The sequence below is a fragment of the Gymnoscopelus braueri genome (assembly GCF_963280865.1).
Source record: "Gymnoscopelus braueri genome assembly, chromosome: 1".
Taxonomy (NCBI): Eukaryota; Metazoa; Chordata; class Actinopteri; order Myctophiformes; family Myctophidae; genus Gymnoscopelus; species Gymnoscopelus braueri.
Genome location: NC_137603.1, coordinates 2,727,775 through 2,754,720, shown reverse-complemented (window position 1 = coordinate 2,754,720; position 26,946 = coordinate 2,727,775). Strand labels below are relative to the sequence as shown.

Here is a 26,946-nt window from a genome sequence, read left to right as displayed (position 1 = left end):
AACTTCTTCACATATAAGATAACATACATAATTTAATTTATATTTGTGTGGTGGTGGACTGGTGGAAATGTGCGCTGCGTGCGTCGCGACGTGACTGTGTGTGTGTGTGCGCTGCTGCGCATCTGCACAGAGAGAGAGAGAGAGAGAGAGAGAGAGAGAGAGAGAGAGAGAGAGAGAGAGAGAGAGAGAGAGAGAGAGAGAGAGAGAGAGAGAGAGGGGGGTTGCTGGGACAAATTTATGAAAAAAGCAAAAATTTGCGCTTACAGTATTGATTGATTGATTGAATATTTTATAAGATCCGTCCAAAAAAGTCCTTATGGTCTTGTTAGTCTAGTTGCCCTAACAGGGCAACCACACTATAGTAATCTTCACACTTTATTATTATTCTAGATAAACTTTATTTTGAACCGCATCTCCTCCCAGTTTATTTTTCCCAATTTAGTGCCATATGTCAAAATGACCGGCCTCACCGGGAATCGTGTGCTTGTATTTTGCTAAGAGATTGGTTACATAGTTTAATTGATATTGATTTATTAGTGCATTAAATTGCCCCATCCACTTTAATGGAAAAATGAAAAAACTCCCATTCAAGTATTTTTTTTCTCAAAACCCGTAAGCGCTAGAGTTACAAGACTTTAAGGGGAGGTTCATAATATTGTCCGAAATTATTGAAAAAATAATTACACCAGTCGGCCTCATGGTGGCGCTATAACAGCCCCCTTTACGTTTTGGCCTATAACTCTTGAACCGTAGATCGTAGAATAAACATCTTTGTTTCCCTAGATTCCTTGGGTCATGACGCAACTCCCCATATAGGCCACGCCCATTTGCGTCAAGATAGATTTTCCGCCATTTTGAATTTTCTTCAAAACACACTTTTAGCTCCTCCTCCCATATATTTTGTCCAAAAATCGGTACACATGATCTCTGGACCCATGCGATAAACATCTCCAAGCGGAATTTTGATAGTCATTACCGTTCGTCCGTAAATGGCTTCCAAAGTAGGAAGGGGCCCGTTTTACAAAAAAGGCCACAAATCACGAACGAAACGTCCAGTCAATCCCAAATTTGAATCACATGTCAAGGGTGGTTTACTCAACAAATCCCCAAAAGCATTTCCACTTTGATCCATAGGGGGCACCACAAATGTAACCGTTTGATGCAAAAACCTTATGTTGGGGGGATCAATCCTCTCAAAATGAAACGCAAGTGATCTCAGGAGTTACGTGACAATGTAATTGGCGCAGCCTCCGACGGTATTCCTCCCAGCGTATTCCTCGAGTCCCGGCGGCAGCGACCCGCGACTCGCGTCGGCGCAACCACACTCTGCAATTGCCCTGAATTGCGACGCGTCTAGTTTTCATTGAGGTCCTTGGTATTCAATTCATAAACATATAATATTCATAGACCGGCTTTCTTATTGCTCTCACAGAATATGGCAACACTAGAAGTTACAAGTCATGGGAAGAAAAGTAAACAAAACATTGTGTGGATTTATGATGAGACAGAAAATAGCATGTTTTCAACTAGAAATGATGAATTTAGGAGATGTTTGGACGTTGGAGGGACAGCTATTGTGAGTACAGAATGTTTAATGTGCATAAGTGGCTGCCGTGCCTATGAGTAAAAGTGCAACAGTATAAAATGGACTCGTAATCTCGTATCAAAAGTAAAAGTACTCATTATGCAGAATGTCCCATTTCAAGTTTTCAAATGTATAAAAACCTTTTGAAAATAGCAGATCTACAAGCTCTGTGAGCTTGTAGATCTCTGTGAGCTGTAGATCTCAGCCCTATATAGGCTACATTTCGGCCATTTGAAAATAGCCCTGTAAAAGTACTCACAAGGACTGGAGTACTTTTACTTTTGGTACTCAAAGTACATTTTTATACCAATACTTTTGTACCTTTACTGAAATTCATTTTTAATTGACTTTTACTTGTAAGGGAGTATTTCTACATTGCATTATTCATACTTTTACTTAAGTAAAACATGTGAATACTTTTTCCACCACTGGTTATGAACAGAACTGACTATATATTGGCTTGAGGCTAAAGTGGCCAACGTGAAATCGCGCAAAGACACCCGACTTAATGTTTTGAGGTCAAAAATAATAATAAATTAATTCAAAAACCGAGAAAAACCCGAAAATAATATTAAGAAATTAATAAATAACCGAATTAAAACCGGGGAAAAAAATCGCGCAAGGACGCGCCCCATGCACACGCGCAAGCATGGGGGGGGGCCCACTTTTGAAAAACTTGTCCCCCCACCCAAGAATCCTGTCATCGGCCCACACACACACACACACACACACACACACACTCCTTTTACTACCTGTATATACAATATTGAATCAGTGTGAATAAAACTATTGACAGGAAGCTACTTTGATATCCAACCTTTCACTTCATATAAGAACCAAACATGATTGTTTAACATGATGATTATGTGTTATTGTCACTGTGAAGAAGTTTGTTGTTTAACGTCATCTTTGTTTTATTTCCAGTGTTCCATGAGCAGATTAAAGTCTTTAGCTGTTCAGACACAGTTAAAGACTCATATAAAGAGTGGATGGTGGGACTGGATGGTGAAGTGTTGGTGTACGCAGACTTCAACAAAGGGAAGGCGGTGGAGCCTCAGCCTCCGTTTGTAGATCATATGACCGTCCCAGGAGCTTATGAACAAGCTTTGGGTGATCAGCACTACTGCAAAGCCGCGCTGGACATCGTTCGCACTGCCTTGAAGAAACCACCAGTGAAAGGTACATGAATAGTTTATGCCCGGTCAACATTAGATTCCAGCAGCTGGACGGACAGACAGACAGACAGACAGACAGACAGACAGACAGACAGAGTCCTTGTTAACTCAGCCGCACTAGACAACTGGACACATAGAGAAACAAAACCTAGAACATTTTAATGCCAGATTTCACATCCTGAACCTATTGTAGACTTTATGTAGAGACATATTTGGCTGATGGGGGGCAGTTAGCCTAGTGTTGATATTATACAGATGAATAAAACTGAACATTAATGACATTTTTCATTGTCGACTACTTCCAGATGGATATGTGTACTATGAGGCTTCCCGCTGTGTGTTTAACTCCAGTGAGCTGAAGGACATACAGTACATATACTCACAGAATTTCGATGGTGATGAGTTCATCAGGTGGGACAGTAGAGTAGGTCAGTGGGTTGGATACACTGAGTTTGGTGTGAAGAACGCAGAGCACCACAATAAAGATCCTAGAGCACTGGCTGCGATGAGAGCAAACCGAGAGGTATACTGCAAACCCAACATTGAGGGCTACTACTCCGATGCTCTGAACAAGAGAGGTGAGCTGATCTCAGAGCAGCACTCAACACTCATCACCTCATAAACTATAACATGAAATCACATGATTCTATTCAGAGATGATTTATGGTGTTAATATTGATCATATCATAATTTTTATTACATATTTCTTTATCTGCTGAGAAACATTTCAGATCCTCTTGATTTATACTGTAACAGGCGTCACGCAGTGGAAATAGCAGATCTACAAGCTCACAACATGTGGTGTCACCATCATACAGTAGTATAAATGAAACATAGATCTAGGCTATGAGCGTTTTCACCTACATATAATGACCTGCCTAAAACAAAGACACCAGGATTAATGTTTTTAAATTATCGTTAAAAAGAACCATGCAGGCTAAAACACACCTCTTTACACTTCATTTCACCACCTGATTTTATATTTTAATTATTGTCTTAACTAGTTTGTTTTGTATGTTTTTAATCACAATATTTTACAGGATTATGTGTATTGTTTTGTTTGTTTATTAAGCAATATCATTTTCATACAATGATATTGCTTGGTTTATTGTTGTTTATCTAAAGCACTGTGTAACTGTGAATTATTTAATATGTTTAAATTATATTATATAAATGCATTCTACGTTGTAGAAAACTGTAGACTATTGTAGAATCTACAGTACTCTGGTGCCATCTGGTGGCCAAACACTGACACTTACAGTTACAATTTACAATATAGGCATTTATCAGACGCTCTTAATCCAGAGTGATTTACAGTAAGCAAGGTAAACATGAGGTAATACATCAAATGCATAGAAATAGTAATCTAGGATCATATGTAAACCAATAACCTATCATCAGTCTAAACAGTATAATATCAAACAAATAAATAATATGTACATTGAAACTATCCAAATGATAGGATGCCAGGTTGAACCTGGTATCTGTCTACATAATATGCTATCTAAATGATCGAAATTACATTTTAACCTTTGAATAAGACTGCAAGGTCATCAAGGCTAGGTCAAGAAGGGAGAAGAGTCTAGGACGTGTGGAGCGTTGTCCAGGGTGTTTTAGAGAAGGGAGAAGAGTCTAGGACATGAGGAGCGTTGTCCAGGGTGTTTTAGAGAAGGGAGAAGAGTCTAGGACATGAGGAGCGTTGTCCAGGGTGTTTTAGAGAAGGGAGAAGAGTCTAGGACATGAGGAGCGTTGTCCAGGGTGTTTTAGGGAAAGGAGAAGAGTCTAGGACGTGTGGAGGGTGAGAGGTTGTATAGGGTTGGATCAGGTATATGGAGGTGTTATACCTTTGGTTGGTTTGTAGGCCAACATCAGTGTTTTGTACTCTGTGAGGGCAGCAACTGGAGGGTCAATGGAGGGAGAGGAGAACGGGGGAGAGCCGGGAAATGTGAACATTTTGGCTGGTTGAAGAACAAGTGTGTTGCAGCTTTCTGGATCATTTGGATGGTATACAATTATTAATGATAATAACATGTTCCTACTTCCTATGACGGTTATATAATAATAATAATAATAATAATAATCTTATTTATCCAGTGGAGCCCAAAGTGAGTCTGAAGTCAGAGACTCCCCCTCGTCGTGGTGAACACACTCACATGCTGAGGTGCAGCAGCTACGACTTCTATCCTAAAGTGATCCTGGTGACCTGGTGGATAGGTCAAGAACCTTTGACCTCTGGTCTCTCCTCTACTGACGAGCTGTCTGATGGAGACTGGTACTACCAGTACCACTCCTACCTGGAGTACACACCCAGGTACACACCTAACAGACACCTATACCTAGAAATACACCTAATAGACACCTATACATATATTCTTTCAAAACAAAACAAGTGTTACTCACTTGCTGAAAATTGCCCATTAATTGGTAGGCTAATATTAAGTCACACACACACACACACACACACACACACACACACACACACACACACACACACACACACACACACGATTCCTCCCGAGTCCCGTGTTTATCACCAGTATACTCCAGACACAACTACGCAGCAAGCTCGTCGTCGTGCAAGCAGGACGAACGCACACAGAGACCCGCGAGCGAGTGTGCTATACATGAATACACACACAGGAATACGCTATAACGTGCATATCTCGTTGCTAAGTTTCTTCTGCCTCTTGCCTTCCTATTTTTTCTGCAATGGGGAGGGAATAGTGGAATACACAATAAACACTAGAGCGGAGGAGAGCCCAGCGGGGCATTCACGCTCCTACACAAAAATAGTCAAACCTTTTTTTTCTCTCCAAAAAACGAAATAATAACAAAGATCAACGGATCAATGTGTGGAAGCGCGGCGCGTTTCAGCGTGTAGATCGGCTACTTTCACAATCTGTCCTAATGTTAGTGCTAATTAACAGCTGCTCATTCACTGCCAGACCGGGCGGGGAGGAGGGGCCGCTTCAGCTCTGAGCAGATCCACATGGACACACATTCAACTTGAGGACGCACGCACGTCATGATTATTTTAGGTGGAGAAAATATCAGTATAAGCTTATCTTATTGCCTATAACGGTCTAGTGATATGGTGCATAATTGTAGTTGTGTTTTTAATCTTACATTTAAATATAATAGTTCATCGTTTAGTTATTATGATGGCATGGCTCATTTTGGGTGCCCCCTCGGCACCGTGGTGCTCCCCCCCCCCCCCCAGCACCGTGGTGCAGAGGGGGGTACTGATCATCCTCATCAGATAGAAAACATGCTGTGCTTTTTGAAGAGGATCATCAGCAGAAAAACGTGTGTGTGTGTGTGTGTGTGTGTGTGTGTGTGTGTGTGTGTGTGTGTGTGTGTGTGTGTGTGTGTGTGTGTGTGTGTTACAGATCAGGAGAGAAGATCACATGCATGGTGGAACATCCCAGCCTGACCGCGCCTATCAAGATGGACTGGGGTCAGACTCTATTCTCTATATCTACTGTAATCTACTGAATTCTACTGCATTCTACTATATTCTACTGTAATCTACTGTATTCTACTGTAATCTACTATATTATACTGTAATCTACTATATTCTACTGCAATATACTGTATTCTACTGCATTCTACTATATTCTACTGTAATCTACTGTATTCTACTGTAATCTACTGTAATGTGTTACACTGCACTCTGTTTTAAGGGTTCAAGGATTCTTCTCTTTTTGTACCTGAAGGTACATTTGTTTTGCAGAAAGGAAACACAGCAATCCAATTAAAAACAAGACACAATAATAATACAGACACCAGAAATAAGAATCAATACAAATACATTAAAACATCCTAAAAAAGTAACCATTCTAATAAGAAGGTCATGACAGGAGCCTCACCTACTTAGAGCTTAAGTGTCTTGTCTAGATCAGGTACATCATCTTTGTTTACTAATGGCTGCAGGTATAAAGACATTTATAGAATTTATAATATAATATAATATAATATAATATAATATAATATAATATAATATAATATAATATAATATAATATAATATAATATAATATAATATAATATTTGTATTGTCAGATGACTCCATGCCAGAGTCAGTGAAGAACAAGGTGGCCATGGGAGCATCAGGTCTGGTTCTGGGTCTGGTCTTGTTCCTGTCTGGATTCATCTACTACCAGTGGAAGAAACAAGGTGATTAGCATGTTTAATTAACATGTTTCATTAATTAATCTACTACCAGTGGAATAAACAAGGTGATTAGCATGTTTAATTAACATGTTTCACTAATTAATCTACTACCAGTGGAAGAAATTAGGTCAGATCAACAGAGGATCACATGACATGTGGAACCCTCACATAAATGCAAACAAACAAACAAACAAACAAACAAACAAACAAACAAACAAACATATGTAAAGCCACAACCTAAACTGGTTTATATTGGTTTAGAACCTTAACCAGTTTAGACCAGTTTAGACAACCTAGTTAGAGGTCAAAGTGTGTTCTATGTTGTCACATTTAGTCTTAAATAAGAGTCAAATGTTCACATTAGTTCTGATACAACATGTGACCCTGATGACTGAACCCTAATGTTGTTGTGTTATTGTGTTGTGTGTACATTTATGCATTTTATGGAGAAATACACACAATACAGTGCATAGGCTTTATTTGTGTGTCTGTTTTAACTGTCTCTCTTCTTCTTCTATCAGGTCGTATTCTGGTGCCGACAGCCAATGACGATCTTTAGACTCCTCCCACACACCCAGGTTCAAAACCTTTTTACATATACATTCATACAGTTTTAATGTATAAAAGTGTATACAACTAGAAAACACACACAAAACAACATGCTTGTGTAAGAAGTGAAACAACTAGCCTGGTAAACCATCCCGGTCGCGTGAATTCACATTATCATGTGTCTTCTGCTTCATTTCTTATAATAATGAATCTAATAATCAAATGATTTGTTGTATCAGACAACACTGATGTCAATGTGGTCAGATGGGGGGGGGGGGGTGCTCTTGGTGAACTGTGTAGTTTGGACCATTCATCATCAATCAAATATAAACATGTTTTACTTGACGCAGGAGTTTAGATCCCATAGCCTGAGAGGACGTTCAGGTGACTCAGTTAGGAAGTGAAGAGACGACACAATGCAGCCAAACTCTGAACCAATCATTTGAACACAACATTTCAGTGAACTGTACCAATGATTCAGTTCATTGAAAACACTGATCATTCCATCACTATCAGGATCAAAGACAGAACCTTGTGGTCCAAAGGAGAGTGTTCTACCAACTGAGCTGCCCTTCCTACTAAGATACACTATTGACAAAGTATTGGTCAAATGTTGTTTGAATGGACTGAGTTGTTTTTTCTTTGATGGTTACTGTAGTTGCAGGGAAGGTGCTGGGGGGTTAGGTTTTTAAGTAGTTTAGGCCTACAAATAACTTGTTCATGATCTATTAACTATTAATAGCATAGTTTTATAAATAATCGTTAAAGCATTAACCATTAACACACATTTAACAAGTTATAAATAACACATTAACTAATCATTTGGGAATGATTAATTTAATTTTATAAGGGAAGGTTATTCTAAAGTGTTAACATGTTCACACAGTTAATACATTCTGATTCTTATTGGTTTATTGTCTTTTCACAGAACACCTGGGTGTGTTTTCAGAGAAGCAGAGAGTCATCGCTGCCCCCTGGTGGAGAGAGGAATAAATACATGTGTGTCCATTCAGCTTTTAAATACTATTAACGGCAGCAAAATGATGACATCATCAACCTTTTTCACAAATGTGTCCTTTACACAATTAAAAATGCTAATTAGCTAGCCAAGGCTAACGAGAATTAGTGTGCAGACTCTGTCTTTTCCCGGTGTTTCGCCCGGTTGAACCTGGTCATTTATTATGTAATCATTTATAATGTGTTATAATGAATGTGTTAAGATCATTATGACATCACTGTTTCCCTGTGATGGGTGGACCTGGACCCTCTAGGGTGGTCCGGGGTTATGGGTGGACCTGAACCCCATAGGCTGGTCCGGGGTTATGGGTGGACCTAGACCTTCTAGGGTGATCTGGGGTGATGGGTTCACCCAAATTAGACAACGGTGGGCCACTACAGTCTATGAAATGAATGGGAAACACTGATGTCATGTGTTACGGCCCTGTGTGGCCTCATATTGTGTTTTTTAACCCTCTGAGTGTTCTCAGTGCCCCGTTTGGTAATTGGAGGGTGGAGTGGAGATTGGAGGAGTGGCGTGGTGTCTGGAGACACACCTGGGCTTCATCCTCAATCAGCCCAGCGAGCATAAAAGCCTGTTAGAACCTCCTCTTCAGTCCTTTTACCCTCCGTCACCTCCATGTGCTGAACCCTTTCTGTTAGTTAGTTGGTGTTTACTACTGTAGGTCTATATAGGCTGTGTGCCATACCTTTTTCTGTTTAGTGCGTAAAGGTAACTTTAATAATGTGTGTTTAAAGTACAGACACTTATTAGATAGGAAACTTCACTTCACTACGTTCCAAACCTTCACCTGAGTGTACTAAAGAAGGGAAGCTTGGTAGGGGGTGTGCCGCCATTTGTTTTGTTCCCCGTTTTGAGCCTGTTTCGTTTAGTTAGGGAGCCTAGACTAGTGGTTCTCATACTTTTTCATGGCAAGGACCCCCAACATGATATGTATTTGGCCGCGGACCCCCATCTCGAAATATTTTGTTCCAGGGACCCCCCAGAAGCCAAGATTTGTGTTAAAAACTCATGTTTTTTCAAAAATAGCAGATCTACAAGCTCATAGCGCGGCACTCAGTGCCGCGCTATGAGCTTGTAGATCTATTTTTGAATAACCAAAGTATAAAAGGTTGAAGTGATTTAAAATGACTGTGATGCTATATTAACACATTTTGCTGGGGACCCCCTGGAACCCCTCCAAGGACCCCTGGGGTTCCCCGGACCCCACTTTGAGAACCGACGGCCTAGACTGTAACTCTTGTTTTGGTGTAGTTTAGGTTTTCTTTTCAGGTAGGGTTGGAGTATTTTGGCTTTGGCCACCCTGAAGTTTTGTGCTTTCCCTAATCTGTTTAATAATCCATTGTAAATTTAAGTTTGATCCTATTAATAAATTGTAAACTCTTTCCGTTCCTCTGGTTTGTGATATATTTTTTAGATATGTTACCTCTTTATAGCCTCTAGTCTAGACCGTATAAGGTCGTAACACTACTGTTCGTTTATATCTTATATGTCAAGTAGGGGTCGGTCTCTGTCTCTCTGTCTGTACATCTGTTTCCTGTACATTGTCAATGTCTTTCTCAGGTTTTTATCAGTTACTGTGCTTAGGTAGTCTGCCACAGTATACCGTCTGTTTAGGACCAAATATGTTTCTACTTTGTGTTGTGATTGTGTAAGTTCATTCCAATAAGTGATGTATTTATCTTTTTCTTTAGTTATAATGTGGTTAGGTCTAATCTTTAGTTATAATGTGGTTAGGTCTAATCTTTAGTTATAATGTGGTTAGGTCTAATCTTTAGTTATAATGTGGTTAGGTCTAATCTTTAGTTATAATGTGGTTAGGTCTAATCTTTAGTTATAATGTGGTTAGGTCTAATCTTTAGTTATAATGTGGTTAGGTCTAATCTTTAGTTATAATGTGGTTAGGTCTAATCTTTAGTTATAATGTGGTTAGGTCTAATCTTTAGTTATAATGTGGTTAGGTCTAATCTTTAGTTATAATGTGGTTAGGTATAATCAGTGGTGAGCTGTGGATTTTTGAACTATGGGGGCTATATTTTATGACGTCACGTGCACGCCCGCACGTGCACGCGTGCGGGCATGTGCACATAGCCACTCAGCTCAGTGCTAGTTGAAATACTGTATTCAACATGTGATTATTAATGTATTTATATTTCTTATTATTTTGTTGCATTGTTAATTTGTTTTTTTTTATTTTTGTTTCAATTAATTAATTATTTTATTTTCCTTTTAGTTTTATATAAAAGCCCTTTACATAGATTCACCCACACATAAGTACTTAAAATAATCAGTCAACTTGTCTTTACTTGAATTACTTTTTTTTAAAGACTTACATTGCTTTCAAAACAGTGTTTTTTTTTTAAGTAAAAAATAAAAAAAATACCCTTTTAATACTCACCAAAACAAAGACGGTTTTATGGAGTTGAAAGCCTACTTTACTAAATGGGAACACTGTGAGCCCCCACCTCACGTCTAAAATACACTTTTTGGCCAGAAAAGAAAATATTTCACCGGAATTAAAACCTGATTTTGGTTACTCCACAGTGCCCTCTACAGATATGGTCAATGGAATTTTTCTATTGACCAGATTCTTCCTTCCGGTGAAATATTTTCTTTTCTGGCCAAAAAGTGTATTTTAGACGTGAGGTGGGGGCTCAGAGTGTTCCCACTTAGTAGAATAGGCTTTCAACTCCATTAAACCGTCTTTGTTTTGGTGAGTACCAAAAGTGTATTTTTTATTTTTACTACAGACGAGAGGCTGCGCTACCGCGGTGCGAGGGGAAAGAATGGAAAGTACCATAACGTTAAGGAGAACTCCTTCTAACGCTATGGACCAGAGCTAGACAGGGATAACTAGCTCTTGTGTCCTCTGATAAGCGATTAACCCTTTCACACTCCATGGCTTTTCTAGAGTAGCCTAATGTTATGCAAAGCAGCCAGGTTGAGGCCATTGTTTAAGGTGTTAAAGACGGCTCGCCCCTGACGGTGCGTTGTGTTGATGATTGACGGCTCGCGGGCGGCTGACGGTGTGTGCTCGCGCGTGCATCTGGAGCTGCTCGTGCATGTGGAGCACGCGCGAGCCCCCAGCCCCATAGTGTCAGAACTAAGGGGTCGCCGACCCCCCCTAGCACCCCCTTCAGCTCAGTATAATCTTTAGTTATAATGTGGTTAGGTCTAATCTTTAGTTATAATGTGGTTAGGTCTAATCTTTAGTTATAATGTGGTTAGGTCTAATCATCTGAGTGATAGTGTAGCTGCACTGAGGCTGGCTGTGGTTTGTGATGTCAGAAGGTGAAAGATCAGCTATAGTTTCAGGACCAGTTGACTGAGGCTCCTTTCTATGTTCAACTCTTGGCAGGCAAGGGCTTTATAATGGTAACAGGCGGGGTCACTCTTTTTAATATGGCTCCAGAATTTAATAGATCTTTTTTGTATATTAAGAAGTAAAGGATATTGGCCTAATTCAGCCCTGCATGCAGAGTTTGTGCTTTTTCTTTGTACCAGGATAATAGTTTTGCAGAACTCTGCGTGCAGGATCTCAACTGGATTTCTGTCCAATTTTGCCCAATCACTTTCTAATAAAGGGCCCCATACCTCACTGCCATACAGTGCTATGGATTCTATAACCAAATTAAATATTCTGAGCCATGTCCTGTTCGGAAATTGGATTTGAACTGAACACTTGATGGCATAGAAAGCCCTTTTGCCTTCTCTTTGAGTTCCTTCACAGCTGAACAGAAGTTTCCTTTGGAAGCCAAATAAAGTATAGAAGTTTGTTTGTTCTATTTGGCTCCCACCGAGTTTGAATGTTGAGTAATTTCTCTGTAACCGTGATAATTTTTGGAAGGTCATAATTTTGGTCTTCATATTCACTGTCAGGGCCCAGGTCTGACAGTACTGATGAAGAATGTCCAAGCTTTGCTGAAGACCTTCTCTAGTAGGATACAGTATGACCTGATCACCTGCACAAAACAGCCTTGCTTCACCCCTCTGCCTTGTGGGGAAGAAGTCTGTATGTTCATCTCCAATTTTGACAGGCAATTCTTTATTTTCATATATGTGTAACCGGGTGGAGTTAATGTTGTCTTATAGATACACACGGAGATAGACGGGAACGCCCAGGAACGCCCCATTCGATTTTAGCTTGGGGGAAAACAGAACGATCTGCCTCATAGAGTTACATCATACACGATTGTTTGGATCACTTTCAGAGCTGTTTTATGGAGGATAGAAACATTGTCAGCCAAGAAAAATCCATCTGAAGGCCAGCTGGAACACAATCGTCCACTCACCCTCGGAAAAGTTGACTTATTATTAAGATATATGTGACTAAAAAGACAAAAACATCTATGAGCTCACAGCGCGTCGGAACGCGACGCATTGTAACTGTGAGCTAGATTGGCAATGTTTGGTTTATGTTCCCCCCAGAATACGTAAGCTGGGGTTCATGTGGTTTATCAGATTATCCTTATATCTTATTGCATGAGTCAAGTTTCAGCACAAGCACCACTGAGATCGGAGATCTGTTTCCCTCTTTACATCTCCGTCTGAATACCAAAACACTCGCCCCAAAACACAGTCGCCCTGGGGCAAACCCGCGAGGATTCACCTGGTATTCCTAACCGTAACCTCAGTAAAACTATGCCTAAACGTAACCTTATTCCTAAACGTAACCTCAGTAAAACGGTGCCTAACCCTGAACTTATTTCAAACCTTATCCTCTGTAAAACAAATACAAGAATACAAGAACCGCTGGTCGGTGAGAAAAATGGGGGCGAGCGTGTTTTGGGACGAGTCTTCTGGTTACCTCTCGGCTCTCGTCTCCTTCTTTGTTACAAAACATGTTTACATATGCACAGTGTTTAATCGCCTGGTAGAGACACTATTACAAGATATGATCAATTAAACTTACCCTAATATCAAAACCCAACAGCCATTAAGTCATCAATAATGTTTATAGTGAATTTGAAGTACAGTTTAGAGACGGAACGGCACATACCGACGCCATTATCATTTGGCGAAGTGCGCCATTTAATATCATGCAGGATTTACACACTGCTTTAGCTCCGTGTTCATTGCCAGATTAACAATTGTGTTTTCTGTAGGTTTTAAACGAGGATAGCCGGGTTTGGCTTGTTTTGTGTGTAAATCGCTGCATGTTGAACTGCGTTTCCAAACTGTAATGGCGTCGATGTCTCCTGTACTTGGAATTCACTAAAACGTGTTATAAACATCATTGATGAATGAATGGCTTTTGCTTTTTGATAATATGATAAGTTTAATTGATCATATCTATAGAAAATGTAATAGTGTCTCTTACCAGGCGATTAAAGCAGATAACCTCGGGCCATTGTGTTGTGCTGGATCCTCTGTCCAGTCAGGACAACATTCCAATCGGACTCTTGTTTAATTTGCTAATGTAGCGTTCCTTGTCGAGTGGCAGCAAGGTTCTGTGCCTGTGATCTGGCAAGCCATGACGCCTGCTTTTTAAATTGGTATACTTTTACAGCATATGAGTTTGAAAACCCCACATCCCTCGGTCTATACCAGCTGGGGGAAATCTGTGTTTTCCCCCGAGCCGACTCCACCCCCCTAGGTACGACCCACTGATGACACTACGCCGTGTGGATGTATTCCCCCTGTGGTGTGTGTGTGTGTGTGTGTGTGTGTGTGTGTGTGTGTGTGTGTGTGTGTGTGTGTGTAGAGCTGAGGATGGATCATGATTGGTGAACCAATCCGACTGCTGTCCAATCATGGTCTGGTTGGCCTTTTAAAAGCAGGAAGTTGTCATTGAACAACAGATTTGTTTGCAGATTTTGCACAGGCGGGCAGAGTGTGATCCAGCGTCACCCATGGTAAATGTAATAGTTCATTTATAGTTATTGCTACTTTTAAATGGGGCTAACAATGGAGTGTGTAGCTTGTGGGGCAGAATTCTGCCATTAAGGTGCGCTCCACTCTGCTCGCCCTGTGGTAAGGATGTTTTTATTATGTGCGCGTAATGTCAGGTTGTTTTGAAATGTGTGTCAATGTATTAAGCTATTTAATGCAGTCAGATTGTTTTGTGTACATGGTATGTAGTTGTATGTTTTAAACCCACTGTATTTATATAATGATGGTCCATTTGAACTCCTATTTGATGCCTTCTGTGAGCATAGTGAACTAATATGTGTGTGTGCTCTTTTGCAGTGAAACGACTAACCTATGAGTTAATTACTCCCTTTTTGTGTGCTGTGGCTTATCTGCTCTTGACAATGCTTGGGGAGATGTGTTCTATTGACCAGTTGTATTGCAGTGGCATAATCTTTTTTAATAATTTAATGTGAATAAAATGTAAAACTTTTGCAACGTCATGGTGTCATTGCTGAGCCTCCTACCCAGTTTTCAAAGCTCTGTTAAACTAACCTCCTTTTAATGTTGAGCCTTAATTGGCTTGTTGGTTTAAATCCAACTGGCGTAGTCAGTAGTATTTATGTTTTTAGTAACCCCTATTTTGGCCAGGGTGGTTACATATGGATTTAATTACCTCAAGGACTTTTCCCCCTATACCACCTTCTATTCATTTAAAAAGTAAACCCTCATGCCAGACTGAGTCGAAAGCTTTCTGGAAATCGACAAAGCATGTATGAATCGTTCCTTTGATTTATGTGTGTGGTGAACATTCAGCTGTTCTATAATTTGGGAGGAATCCAATCTGACTTTTGCTTAAGACATTGTGCTCTGTGAGGAAATCTATAATTCTAGAATTTAAAATGCTGCCAGATAACTTACCTAACCCCAGGTTACTACTTACACAGATGCCTCTGTAGTTGTTGGGACTCCGTTCTTGAAAATGGGTGTGATCAACCCTTCACTCCAGCTTTCAGGTTAGTGACCCACACTTAGTACCAAGGTGATTAGTTTTAGGGTGGCCAATTTACATTTTCTGTTGGTATATTTTAACATCTCATTTAGGATGCCATCAGGCCCACATGCTTTTTGGTTCTGCAGAGCCTTTAGTTTCTCTTGCTCGCTCGCTCGGAGTTTAAAAGGAGAGCATGTGTTGAGATGAAAAGGAGCAAATATTGAGGTTTAAGAAATAATGACATGAAACACATTTTGTATGAATAATATTCAGCTAGTGGAGTTTATTTTGTGTGACAAATAGCGTATCATTCTAATGTTAATTGAAAATGAGACATTCCTCTAAATCTGTCTAGAAATGTCAAAACAAAAGTTCAGTTCAGTTTTAGCCCCTCCCCCTGTAACATATTTTTTTGGGTCAAAAACATGTTTTATACATAATGTCTGGTGGTCATTGGGCTGCTAGGCTGCCCCAACGCTCCTGATTTCGTGTATAGAGGGGCGGGTGTATAGAGCCGGCGAGAGATTGCGCCTGATCCCATTGGTTCACCGATCTGTCCGTCAACCCCCGCCCCGTTAACACAACATTACGAGCGACGCCCACTGCACTCTGGTTGGTTGGGAAATGAAACACTTCCTCATACCGAGTACACCGACGCGCTGGGCCAGGCTTTTATTTTTTAGCAAAACTAAACAATAAAAGCCTGGAGATCGAGGCTATTGGGCTGCTAGTCTGCTGGTTGTGCAGAGGCTGTGAAACCTTTCTTTCAATCAGGATGTCTGGAAATAGTCCTATTCATGAACCATATTAACGTATAGACAATTGGGTCTGAGGAAGAAGTTATATGGCTGCTTATATCTAACCTTTATATTATACCATCCTTTATAATACTTCTACAATATATTATGATATGTGTCAGCTTGTAAGAGTCTAGATGTCTCCACTAGGCCTAATAGCTATTGTTTTGGTACAGCCTATATTGTTATGGTTCAGTTTGTCCTTCAGGCAGCTACAGTATAACTATGATCTCTGCTCCTGTGCTCCAGGCAGAACTACCGTACCACTGACATGAGTGTTAATGTACTCCTGACCATGATATCATGTACATAAAGCATAACCACCTCCACCTAGAATATTGTCTCCACTCCTATGTGCCTTATCGATTGCTGATTGATCCAGAATTCCACGACGGGTCCAAACCAGTTCTTCCCTATTCTGCCCACCTGAGCATACAAGTTATTAAAGTTTAATAAAGTTATGAACTGCTACATATGAGGACACAAAGCATCAGAGAATAAGTGCAAAATGTGAATTAATGGAGCAGCAAATTGCACACATTCAAACTTAATGTAGATGAGTATTATCATGAGATGATCTTATTAAGATCTTATCTTAAAGTGTACTTTATAGAACATGTCCATGAACATACAGTGGCATTCATTCATCCATTCATATGTATGTATGTATTAAACATGAAAAATATGGGGCACGGTGGCGCAGTCGGTAGCGCTGTCGCCTCACAGCTAGAAGGTCCTGGGTTTGATTCCCGCCGGGGACGCTGTGGGCGCTGGGGGCGTGTCTTCTCCTCCGCGTCATCAGCGCCCATACCCTAGGTGGGGTTGGCGAAAGGGCCTACTCTGTGTGGTTTGCATGTTCTCCCCGTGTCTCCTAGGGTAGTTAATACCCTCACAAAAACATGTAGTAATCCTGGTCGCTATACCGCCTCCCCCATGACAGCCGGGGCGCCTGATGGAGGGGAAGGGAACTGGTCGGAATAACGTGTTCCTTCCACGCGCTACGTCCAACCAGGGAAACTCCCTCCTGTCAGGTGACAAGAAGGTCAGTTGGCTCTCATGCATTGAAGGAAGCATGAGCTCGGCCCTGGCCTCCCTACTGTGGGGGACTGGTGTAGTGCTGGTGTAGGGCTGGTGTAGGGCTGGTGTAGCGCCCAGGATCACTTAGGAAATTGGCACCGGGTGAAAAAAAAATGGGTTACAAAAATCGCGGGATAAAACATTAAAAAAAATATATATATATATATATATATTCGTTTTTCAGTCTAGACATGTTTGGTTTGGAAATGTGGAAAGGTATTAAAAAGCAATGTGACTTCTACTTATGATACAGGCCCACTGAAAATACCAATTATAATACAAATACTATGGTGCAACATCGAGAGTCATGTGAGTTAAATGCTTTGTGTTTCCATTCTTTTCGACAAAGTCCCAAAATCCACCTCTTACTTTCCTTTGTGGGAACACTCAAAGCCCTCCACCTCACGTCTAAAATACACTTTTTCGCCAGAAAAGAAAAGGTTTCACAGGAAGATTTTTTAAAAAGTTACTCTACTGCGCTCCCTCTAGCATTGGTTCTCAAAGTGGGGTCCGGGGACCCCCAGGGGTCCTTGAGGGAGTTGCAGGCGGTCCCCAGCTAAATGATAGATTAGGCACCAAATGGACCCTTATGGGTCTGTAACTCTGAGAGTTAAATTGACATAGATTTTACAATACAAATTGCGGTCCAAGTGATAGAAAAGACATTAAATGGGGGTCCGTAGCCCTAATGCATGTCAAACTGGTGATCCTTCAAATTAAAATGGTTGAGAATCACTGATAGAGCCGTAAAAAATCTTCTCTTATGGGGGTCCCTGGCATATCTTTTCAAATGGGGGTCTGCGGGCTAATAAGTGTCAATTTGGGGGTTCTTTACATGAAAAAGTTTGAGAACCACTGCCCTACAGAATTGGTCAATGGTAGTTTTCTATTGACAAGATTTGTCGGGAGCCCAGTGGAATAACTAAAAAAAAAAATCTTCCGGTGAAATATTTTCTTTTCTGGCAAAAAAGTGTATTTTAGACGTGAGATGGAGGGCTTTGAGTGTTCCACTAAGGAAAATAGGCTTTCAATTCCATAAAACCGTCTGTTTTAGTGCATATAGCTAGCTATTTTTTTTTACTACAGATGAGAGGCTGCACTACCTACTCATACACTGATCCTGACCGAACCCATGACCATGTGATCCGATATCACCTTTTTAGGGGAAACTAGAACCATGGAACCCTAAAGTCCTTATTCAATTCCTTCATTTCAGACAAGTGTGTGGAGTCCAGACTAAAGGTGAAGATGAACTCTCCAGACTCAGCCAGTGCCATTTCTATTAAACAGGAACCTGAAGACCATCCACACCTCAGTACGTTTAATGTTCTCTCTCTTTCTTAAATATGTTTCTGTTCTGTTGTAGAGCTGTCGCAATATGAACATTTTACTATGCAATAGTCATGACGAAATATATGATAATATCCCGATGATTAAAGATGATTAAACTAATTGGCCATGTTGCCTTGTGGTGCACACACCATAGGCACCGGAAGGGGGGTCAGAAGGGCCTAGCAATCGGTTTGTCGATCTCGCCGACCGCTGGTCTATTTATAAATAAAAAAATCCCCGACCAGCTATGGTCTAGCACCCCACTGTTCCCATTGCGTTGCACAATGGTTGTTGTGTATTGGCTGCATTGGCTTGCCTCTTGCCGCAATGACCGTTCTGTTACTGGCTACGTGTGCAGTTGCTCTCTCAACTCGATAAACTAGGAGCCAGACAAGCTAATACTCAACAAATCGCTGTTCTTTACGTATTCTGCCTGTGGGTGTGAAAGAAGCAGATGCCCGTGGGGCTCGGGCTGCAAGAATCAGGTGCTGCTATGATAGACTGACTGACCAGGGATCAGATTACTGCAGCGCAAATCTACATAATCGTCAGATTTCAAATATAAAGTGCTGACCCCCATGCCACTTGAGGCGCAAATGGTCTAAGTACCTGTATCTGCCGTATTGTTCAATAAAAAGTATTTTAATCCGATCGCCGGCCATTATCTCTGAATTTTCTCTGATGCTTTCAAATATGCGACACTACTGGTTGGGAGGTGTATTGCACTCTGATACATTACAAAATAAATAATAGAATGGCCGCCGATTGGATTAAAATGCTTTTTATTGAACAATACGGAAGATACAGGTACTTAGACCTTTTGCGCCTCAACTTTTTACATCCGTGGCTCGGGGGTCAGCACTTTATTTTTGAAATCTGAACGTTTATGTAGATGTGGCAGTTGTAAATGTAAACCAGGAACAAGTGGGCCCATGACTGTCATGGTATGACAGTCATGTTTCAGGGCTACAGCTAGGCTAGATTTGATATTTCATATGGAGTATAGCTGACATCTCACCAATACTGTGTTAGAACAGCATTTTAGGTTTGTCATGTCCATAACAAGACAGACTGCAGGTGACGATGAACTCTCCAGACTCAGCCAGGGACATTTCTATTAAACAGGAGGAACCTGAAGACCACCCACTATTCTTTTCTCTTCTGTTGTAGGGCTGTCACAATATCTAATTTTACTAAGAAATGATAATAATCATGACAAAATATATCATGACAATGATAATATCCTGATGATTAAAACAAATTGCTCACTCTGTCTGGTTGCAGAAACATGAAAAACTGATTGGCTACTTTCACCTTATTCACTTAAGACCATTATTTGCATCGCAGGAATCCATCTTTTGACACATTCTACCTTGTGTAATCCTAAATTACGAAGGAGTTCTTCCCTAATATATGAATCCTATAATCTTTGCTCCCAAGATTCATATGTTGGAGAGTTGGGCTTTGCCATTTTGCCTTCTGTAAATATTATTGTTATTTTGAGACCATTAAGGTCTTCAGTTAAAGTCCTTTTTCAATTACTTCATTTCAGACCAGTGTGTGGAGTCCAGACTGCAGGTGAAGATGAAATCTCCAGACTCAGCCAGGGACATTTCTATTAAACAGGAGGAACCTGAAGACCACCCACACCTCAGTAAGTTTCATATACTCTCTCTTTCTTTCATATTTCCTGTTTTTTTGTAGAGCTGTTACAATAATAACACTGATCCCTAGCATCCCTATTTGGGAGGGGGGCATTTGCTGAAATTAACTGATCTACAAGATCTCTAGCTTGTAGATCAGCTATTTTAGGTAAAGAGATTTGGTGTAGAGGGTACATAACAGTATAATAGCTACTGTGTGCCAGAACATGACTGCGTCACTATAACTATGATCACTATAAGTAATATAACTATGATCACTATAAGTAATAAGGATGGTAATGGAGGTCATTCTATGCATCTGTTTCCTGCAGGAAAAGGTTAACCATCCAAGATGCTCTGAATCATCCATGGATAAAGGTACGAACACAACACTGTTTCACATCCACACGGTTTCATTGTCAGGAGTCCATATTAGTCATGGACTGCATAGAGATCTGACCATTTATGTCTGTTCAATTTGTATGTTGAAATATACAATGAAATGACTGGCACCAATAATCAAAATAGATAATGTAGCATACTATGGCCAAATTAAGCCATATCCTTAATAATGTTATACTTTCAAAAAAAAAATAACAATAGTGGCAGTAGCCAATCTACAAGTTCATCTACAAGCTTGTAGATCTGCAATTGTCTTTATTTTTGAAACATTTTGAAAGTGAAAGTGGTTAAGTCTGTCTGTACAATGAAACGTATTTATAAGAACGTGTGACTAAATAATAACTATATTGGATCCATTGAAACACAGGTTATTTTTTTCTCCATTTCCTGTAAAGTAACAGGTTTGGACCATAGAGTTTAAAAATAATAGAGAGGGCACCGGAAATCCTCGCCCATCCACTTGCATTGAGTTGCTCACCCAGCGCAGGGTCCTAAATCACCCCTGCTTACGGGTTGTGAAATGTGATGGGCGGGGCCTATCAGAATCAGAATCAGAATCAGAATCAGTTTTATTGTCACATCACAGGTTTACAAGGTAAAAAAGTGGGTGAAATTCGTTTTTGTACATCGTTCCCATTGCAACGTTAGTTTCCATAGAAAGAAGAGGGGGGGAGAAGAGGAGGGGGTGGGGGGCAAGTGGGAAGGAGATCAAAACAAGAGAGCAACAGAAGGCCAGACAGGTTATCTACATATTTACAAAGTACCTGAGATAATAAAAAACAAAAAAAAACTAAGGTGCCTGAGCATAGCAGCAATGTATGTATACTGTGCATGTTATACTTATACTGTGCATGATATACATATGGACGTTAAGGTGCTTAGAGGAAAAGAGCACAATAAAAAGACAAAAAAAAAGTCAGTGCGTTATACATGGGATTAAGGTGCAAAAGGTCAGTGCGTGTCCACCTAGGGTGGACTGACCCTAGTATAATCCGCAAGTAGCTCCATGAGGGAGTGCAACAAAAAGTCATTTGTACCTGGTGTAGTCCACAGGTGTGTCCGAGGGGGAGCTAAGTCCAAGTCATTGTCCCTGGTATAATCCACAGGTGTGTTCAGGAAGAGACAAAAAAAGTCTGCACCGCCTGTTGTCAGGCTGCTGAACAAGGCCTATGCCTCATTCAGGCTTATGCCCCATTCAGCATTCTGACAGCAGCCGGATTAAAACTGCACCAGTACCTGGTGGTGGAACTCTTGATACTGCGGTAGAGCCCCTTGCCCGGTCGCGGTCGTTGTAGGGGTTTGAACAGTCTGTGACTTGGGTGGTGCTTGTCCTTGATGATGCGCTTGGCTTTGACCACGCACCGCTTTTTGTACAGTTCCTGGAGCGCTGGGAGCTCGATTCCCATTATCCGCTCTGCCGATCGCACTACTCGCTGTAGGCTGATCTTTTCTCGGGCAGTGCAGTTCCCGTACCAGGCCGTGACACAGCCTGTTAGGATGCCTTCAACAGAACTGTTGTAATACAGCCTGAGGATGCGATGTCCTACTCCGAGCTTCTTCAGGCGGCGGAGCCAGTACAGTCGCTGCTGAGCCTTTTTCCTCACGTGTGTGGTGTGCGTCTCCCATTTGAGGTCCTCCTCGATGTGTACTCTGAGGAACTTGAACTCGCTGACCCTTTCCACTGCAGCACCGTCGATGAGGATGGGCGCATGGTCTCTCCGCGGCCTCCTGAAGTCCACGATCAGTTCTTTGGTCTTGTCGACGTTAAGAGAGAGGTTGTTCTCCCGGCACCAGAGTGCCAGTGAGTTGATCTCCTCTCTATAGTCAGACTCGTCGTTGTTGACGATTCGGCCTATCACTGTCGTGTCGTCCGCGTACTTTATGATGGTGTTGGAGACATGTGTGGCTATGCAGTCATGGAGTAGAGGAGAGGGCTCAGCACGCATCCCTGGGGTGCTCCGGTGTTGAGGGTCAGGGGGTCGGATGTGATGCTGCCCATTCTCACCACCTGATGTCGGTTGGACAAGAAGTCCTGTATCCAGTCGCACATGCTTGGGTGTAGCCCTAGGTCTCTGAGCTTTTTGTCAAGTATTGCTGGGACAATGGTGTTGAATGCTGAGCTGTAGTCCACGAACAGCATACGTACATATTTGTCCTTCAGCAGCTTGTTGTCCATGTGCGAGAGGACGGTGTGGAGAGCCATGGCAATAGCGTCGTCGGTGGATCTGTTTTTGCGGTATGCATACTGCCACGGATCCAGCGAGGCAGGTAGTGTGGAGCTGATGTATTCCCTCACCAGTTTCTCGAAGCACTTGCTGACGATCGGGGTGAGAGCGACAGGTCTCCAGTCGTTCAGGCATGTCACTTTGGCCTTTTTGGGAATGGGCACAATGGTTGACATTTTGAACCCTGCAGGGACCACAGCCTGGGAGAGGGAGAGGTTAAAGATGTCAGCGAAGACACCCGCCAGCTGGTCTGCACATGCCTTAAGGACCCGGCCTGGAATCCCATCAGGTCCGGCTGCCTTGTGGATGTTGACCCGTGCGAAGGCTGTACGCACTTCTCTCTCCGAGATGGTTAGAGGGTTCTCCTCTGCTGGTGCTGCTGATGGCCCTGCTTGGCTGCTGCGGTTGGGGCTGATCTCAAACCGGCCGTAGAAAGTGTTCAGTTCGTTGGGGAGGGAGGCAGGCGGGTTCACCTCGCTTCTGGTTCTTGTTTTGCAGTCTGTCAAGGTGTGTACCGCCTGCCATGTGCTCCTGATGTCGCCATTGCTGAGTTTGTCTTGCATCTTTTTTGTGTAGGCCTTTTTCGCCTTCCTGATTTTCCTATTTGGGGCTTCTGTGACACGTTACGTGTTGCGTCACCTTAATGCGCAAGCCTGTGCGCAAGCTGATGAGTCGAGCCCATTGGTCGAAACCGTTTTTGCTCGTTCGTGACAGTGGTCCAGGTCGTTTTAATTACGTTAAGACCTGAAGCCGATTCTACAAATGTCTCCTAAATCCCAACAGTATTCTGAAAAAAATTATGTTTCTATATCAGTGGTGCTCAAACCTTTTCATGTCAAGGACCCCCAAAATGATATGTATGTTGTTCCAGGGACCCCCAGAAGCAAAGATTTGAGTTAAAAATGTTTGCTTTAAAACAATATATTCAAAGATTTGTACACATTTTCACAATTTTTCAAAAATAGCAGATCTACAAGCTCGTAGCACGGCCGCGCTACGAGCTTGTAGATCTGCTATTTTTTTATAGCCAAAGTGTAAAATAATGCTTTTTAGCTCAAATCAAAAAGTGACACAGATTCGTACCTATGAATGGCCAGCATGTCCAAATGCGCTTCAATGCAACCTCTGGGTTCTGGGGGCGTGGTTTGAACATACAAGGTTTCAATAATATTACATTAACATTCAGTAAACCTCCATCTTTTTCCTCTGACCTTTAACAGTCCAACGAATGCAAGGAGGAGCCCAAGGCCCGCGAGACCAAGAAACGTGAGCGCAGACAGCTGAAGACCAAGAGGCTGAGGGAGTACACCATCAAGAGTCACTCCAGTATGCCTCCCAACAACACCTACGTCAACATGGAGCGCTTCGCCCAGGTGCTGCACGCGCACGCACGCACATGCACATGCACATGCACATGCACATGCACATGCACATGCACACATAGCCGTGCAAAGATTTGAAACACCCTTTTAACGCCCAGGACCCACTTAACTCAAAGAGTGTACAAATGGAACCAAATGGATTCATTTATATTGAGTTGTACACTGTCAGAGTTACAGAGCTCAAAGATACTGCCCCTCCCCCCAGACCAGTGTTTTTTGATTGATTGATTGACATTTTTATTAGGCAAAAGAACGTAAAACAACACAGTTACATTTATAATACTTTTCTCTAAAAGGTCCGACCAAAGAAGTCCTTGCGGACTTGTTTCCGTTGGGGTCCTTGAATTAATTTCATAGACATATATAGTAGCAACCAAACAGTTCAAAAATCAACATAAAAATACAGAGAAAAAATACCACTATGTAAAAAAATTAAAAAAGGCTGGAAAAAAATATATATATACAAAAAAAAGAAAAAGTGGAGGGGGGTCGTCTGTCTACAGGGAAACTGGTACTAGTTCCTCTTTTGGCCTCCAGAAAGATTAGTTTTTAGGGCTGTTTTGAATGAGCCCAGCAAACTGCAGTGTTAATTTAAGTTACTAAAACTGTGACGAAAATAATGTTTGTCGACTTCCTTTTTTCACTGACGAAGACAATATTAAAACTAAGCTATCGTGAACAAAACAATACGACTATATTGGCAATTGCGTCGACAAATAAAAATGTGATGAAAATATTAGTGGAGAAGAGATCAAATAGAAGTGAGACCATGACTAAAACTAAATGGACTTTCATTCAAACAGACTATGGGCCCTATTTTGGGCGCCGCCTTATAAACCCATTATCCCTAAACTTCTTTGCCATTTTTTCCTATTTTGAAAAACATTTTCAAATAGTTCAACTAGCCGATCTACATCGACACGTTGTGAGCTTATAGATCGGCCTTTTGAACTATTTGAAAATGTTTTTCAAAATAGTAAAAAAAATGGCAAATAAGTTTAGGGATAATGGGTAATAAGGCGCCGCCCAAAATAGGGCCCTATTATGACTAAAAGTCCATGAAAATGCCCCCGTGCCCATGCAGGTGGTGGAGGACATCGGGCAGATGGAGGGCTCCTTCAGCAGCCTGGCGCTGGCCCACGACTCCCTGCAGGAGGACGTGGACGCCATGGTGTCCATCTACAACGAGAAGGAGGCGTGGTACAAGGAGGAGAGCGAGGGTGTGCGCCACGAGCTCTCCCAGATCCGCTACGAGTTCCGCAAGGTGGAGGCCATGAAGAGGAGCCTGCAGGTATAGAGATGAAACACTATGGATTATCAGAGGCGTCAGGGCCATTCACTGTGCGTACTCACTCTCACAGATCCGTGATTTCATACCCTCCACTTTTTGCAAAAAAACAAAAAAAATGTTATGTAAATGTTTTAACTCTGGCAGTGAATGAGTTAAGTTATTTTATATTTTGTCGTACAACAATGTTGTGAAAATAGCCAATCTACAAGCTCACTTGTACGTAGGTCTGTTATTTCTGAAAACTAGAGGTCGCTCACACCTCTGATGCACAGCCGATCCGACTGATATGCCCATATATGGAGATCTATCCGTCAGTCCTTGTCACTTTTATGCCCATATATGGAGATCCCTGATGTCATCAGTATATGGCCATATATGGGCATGCCCCCTTTTGTGGCCATATATGGAGCTGAGTGATTTGTTTGCGCCTGATGCCATGACGACACATTGAGGTTAGACAACACACTCCATATTTGAGCCTATAGCTGCATGGGAACTCAAAAACATGCAGTAATCCTGGTCTCTATACTGCCTAACGTGTTCCTTCCACGCGCTACGTCCTACCGGGGAAACTCCCCACTGTCGGGAGATAAGAAGGCTTGTTAGCTCTCATGCATTGAAGGGAGTGTGGGATTGTATAGCGCCAAGGATTACTTAGACAATTGGCACTGGGTGAAAAAGATGGGGTTGCAAAATCGTGGGATAAAAATGTAAGAAAAAAAATATTGGCTCAGGAACGCAAAAAAAATAAAAATAGAGTTGTGTAATTGATAGAAAATAAGACATTTTTGGGGTGAACTACTCTTTTTGTATTTATTTGTTACAATGGATCAGTGGGCTTAACCCGTGTACCTCCTCTAACCGTGTACCTCCTCTTCCAGGACGACATGCGGGCGTTCAGCGTCAGCCTCGGCGCGGTGAGTGGCCGCTACCAGGAGAGGCGGAGCCACTTCGACGCCCTGCGCCACGAGCTCAGCAACGAGCTGAAGTGGGTGCAGGAGGCCCTGGGCTCCTTCCCCCCTCCCCCCTCCTCCGCGGGGGGGGATGGGGGAGGAGGAGGAGGTGGTGGTGGGGGTGGCGGTGGGGGTCCGAACTGCAGCTTCTCCGCGGTGGTCTTCAACAACAACGAGGTGAACGAGGCCCTGAAGGAGCTGCTGAACCGCTCGTGCGGTGGAGAGCTCCTGTCCTCTGGCATCAACCTGGACCTGACCGAGGCCGGACAGCAGAGATGATGAGGCCTGGTCGACGGCTGTCACATTATTGTTTATATATCAGTGATTCTCAATGTGCTAAATGTGTTGACACAGCATCACAATCGTTTTAACCACTTTATCCATATTTTATATGTTGGCTATAAAGATTTAAATAAAAGTTATTTTTGAAAAATAATAATGATCTTAAAGGTATTGGAATATTTTGAATAATTTAGATTTATGTTTTATTTTTTAACACAAA

General features: G+C 41.8%; 2 protein-coding genes across 4 annotated transcripts in view; both read left to right on the top strand.

Moving 5' to 3' along the window:
* The window catches only part of LOC308105166 (H-2 class II histocompatibility antigen, E-S beta chain-like), a 60,029-nt gene extending 50,543 nt beyond the window's left edge, over positions 1–9,486 (top strand). For 2 of the 3 annotated variants that reach the window (XM_080455800.1, XM_080455799.1), the window contains 7 exons: positions 2,510–2,764; positions 3,066–3,338; positions 4,855–5,071; positions 6,150–6,217; positions 6,821–6,934; positions 7,453–7,509; positions 8,409–9,486. In XM_080455800.1, coding sequence (XP_080311926.1) covers positions 2,510–2,764; positions 3,066–3,338; positions 4,855–5,071; positions 6,150–6,217; positions 6,821–6,934; positions 7,453–7,490 — 965 coding nt within the window. In that variant the 3' untranslated portion in view covers positions 7,491–7,509; positions 8,409–9,486. The remainder of the gene's footprint in view (positions 1–2,509; positions 2,765–3,065; positions 3,339–4,854; positions 5,072–6,149; positions 6,218–6,820; positions 6,935–7,452; positions 7,510–8,408) is intronic. The other variant, XM_080455798.1, reaches the window with a different exon arrangement.
* LOC308082122 (death-associated protein kinase 3-like) lies at positions 8,803–26,870 on the top strand (the record flags this gene model as incomplete). Its single annotated transcript, XM_080423759.1, has 6 exons — positions 8,803–8,826; positions 8,989–9,134; positions 20,524–20,569; positions 24,039–24,191; positions 25,285–25,491; positions 26,373–26,870. The coding sequence occupies 6 exons, from the start codon at positions 8,803–8,805 to the stop codon at positions 26,721–26,723; spliced, it is 927 nt and encodes a 308-aa protein (XP_080279885.1). The 3' UTR covers positions 26,724–26,870.
* Positions 26,871–26,946: the final 76 nt, after the last annotated feature.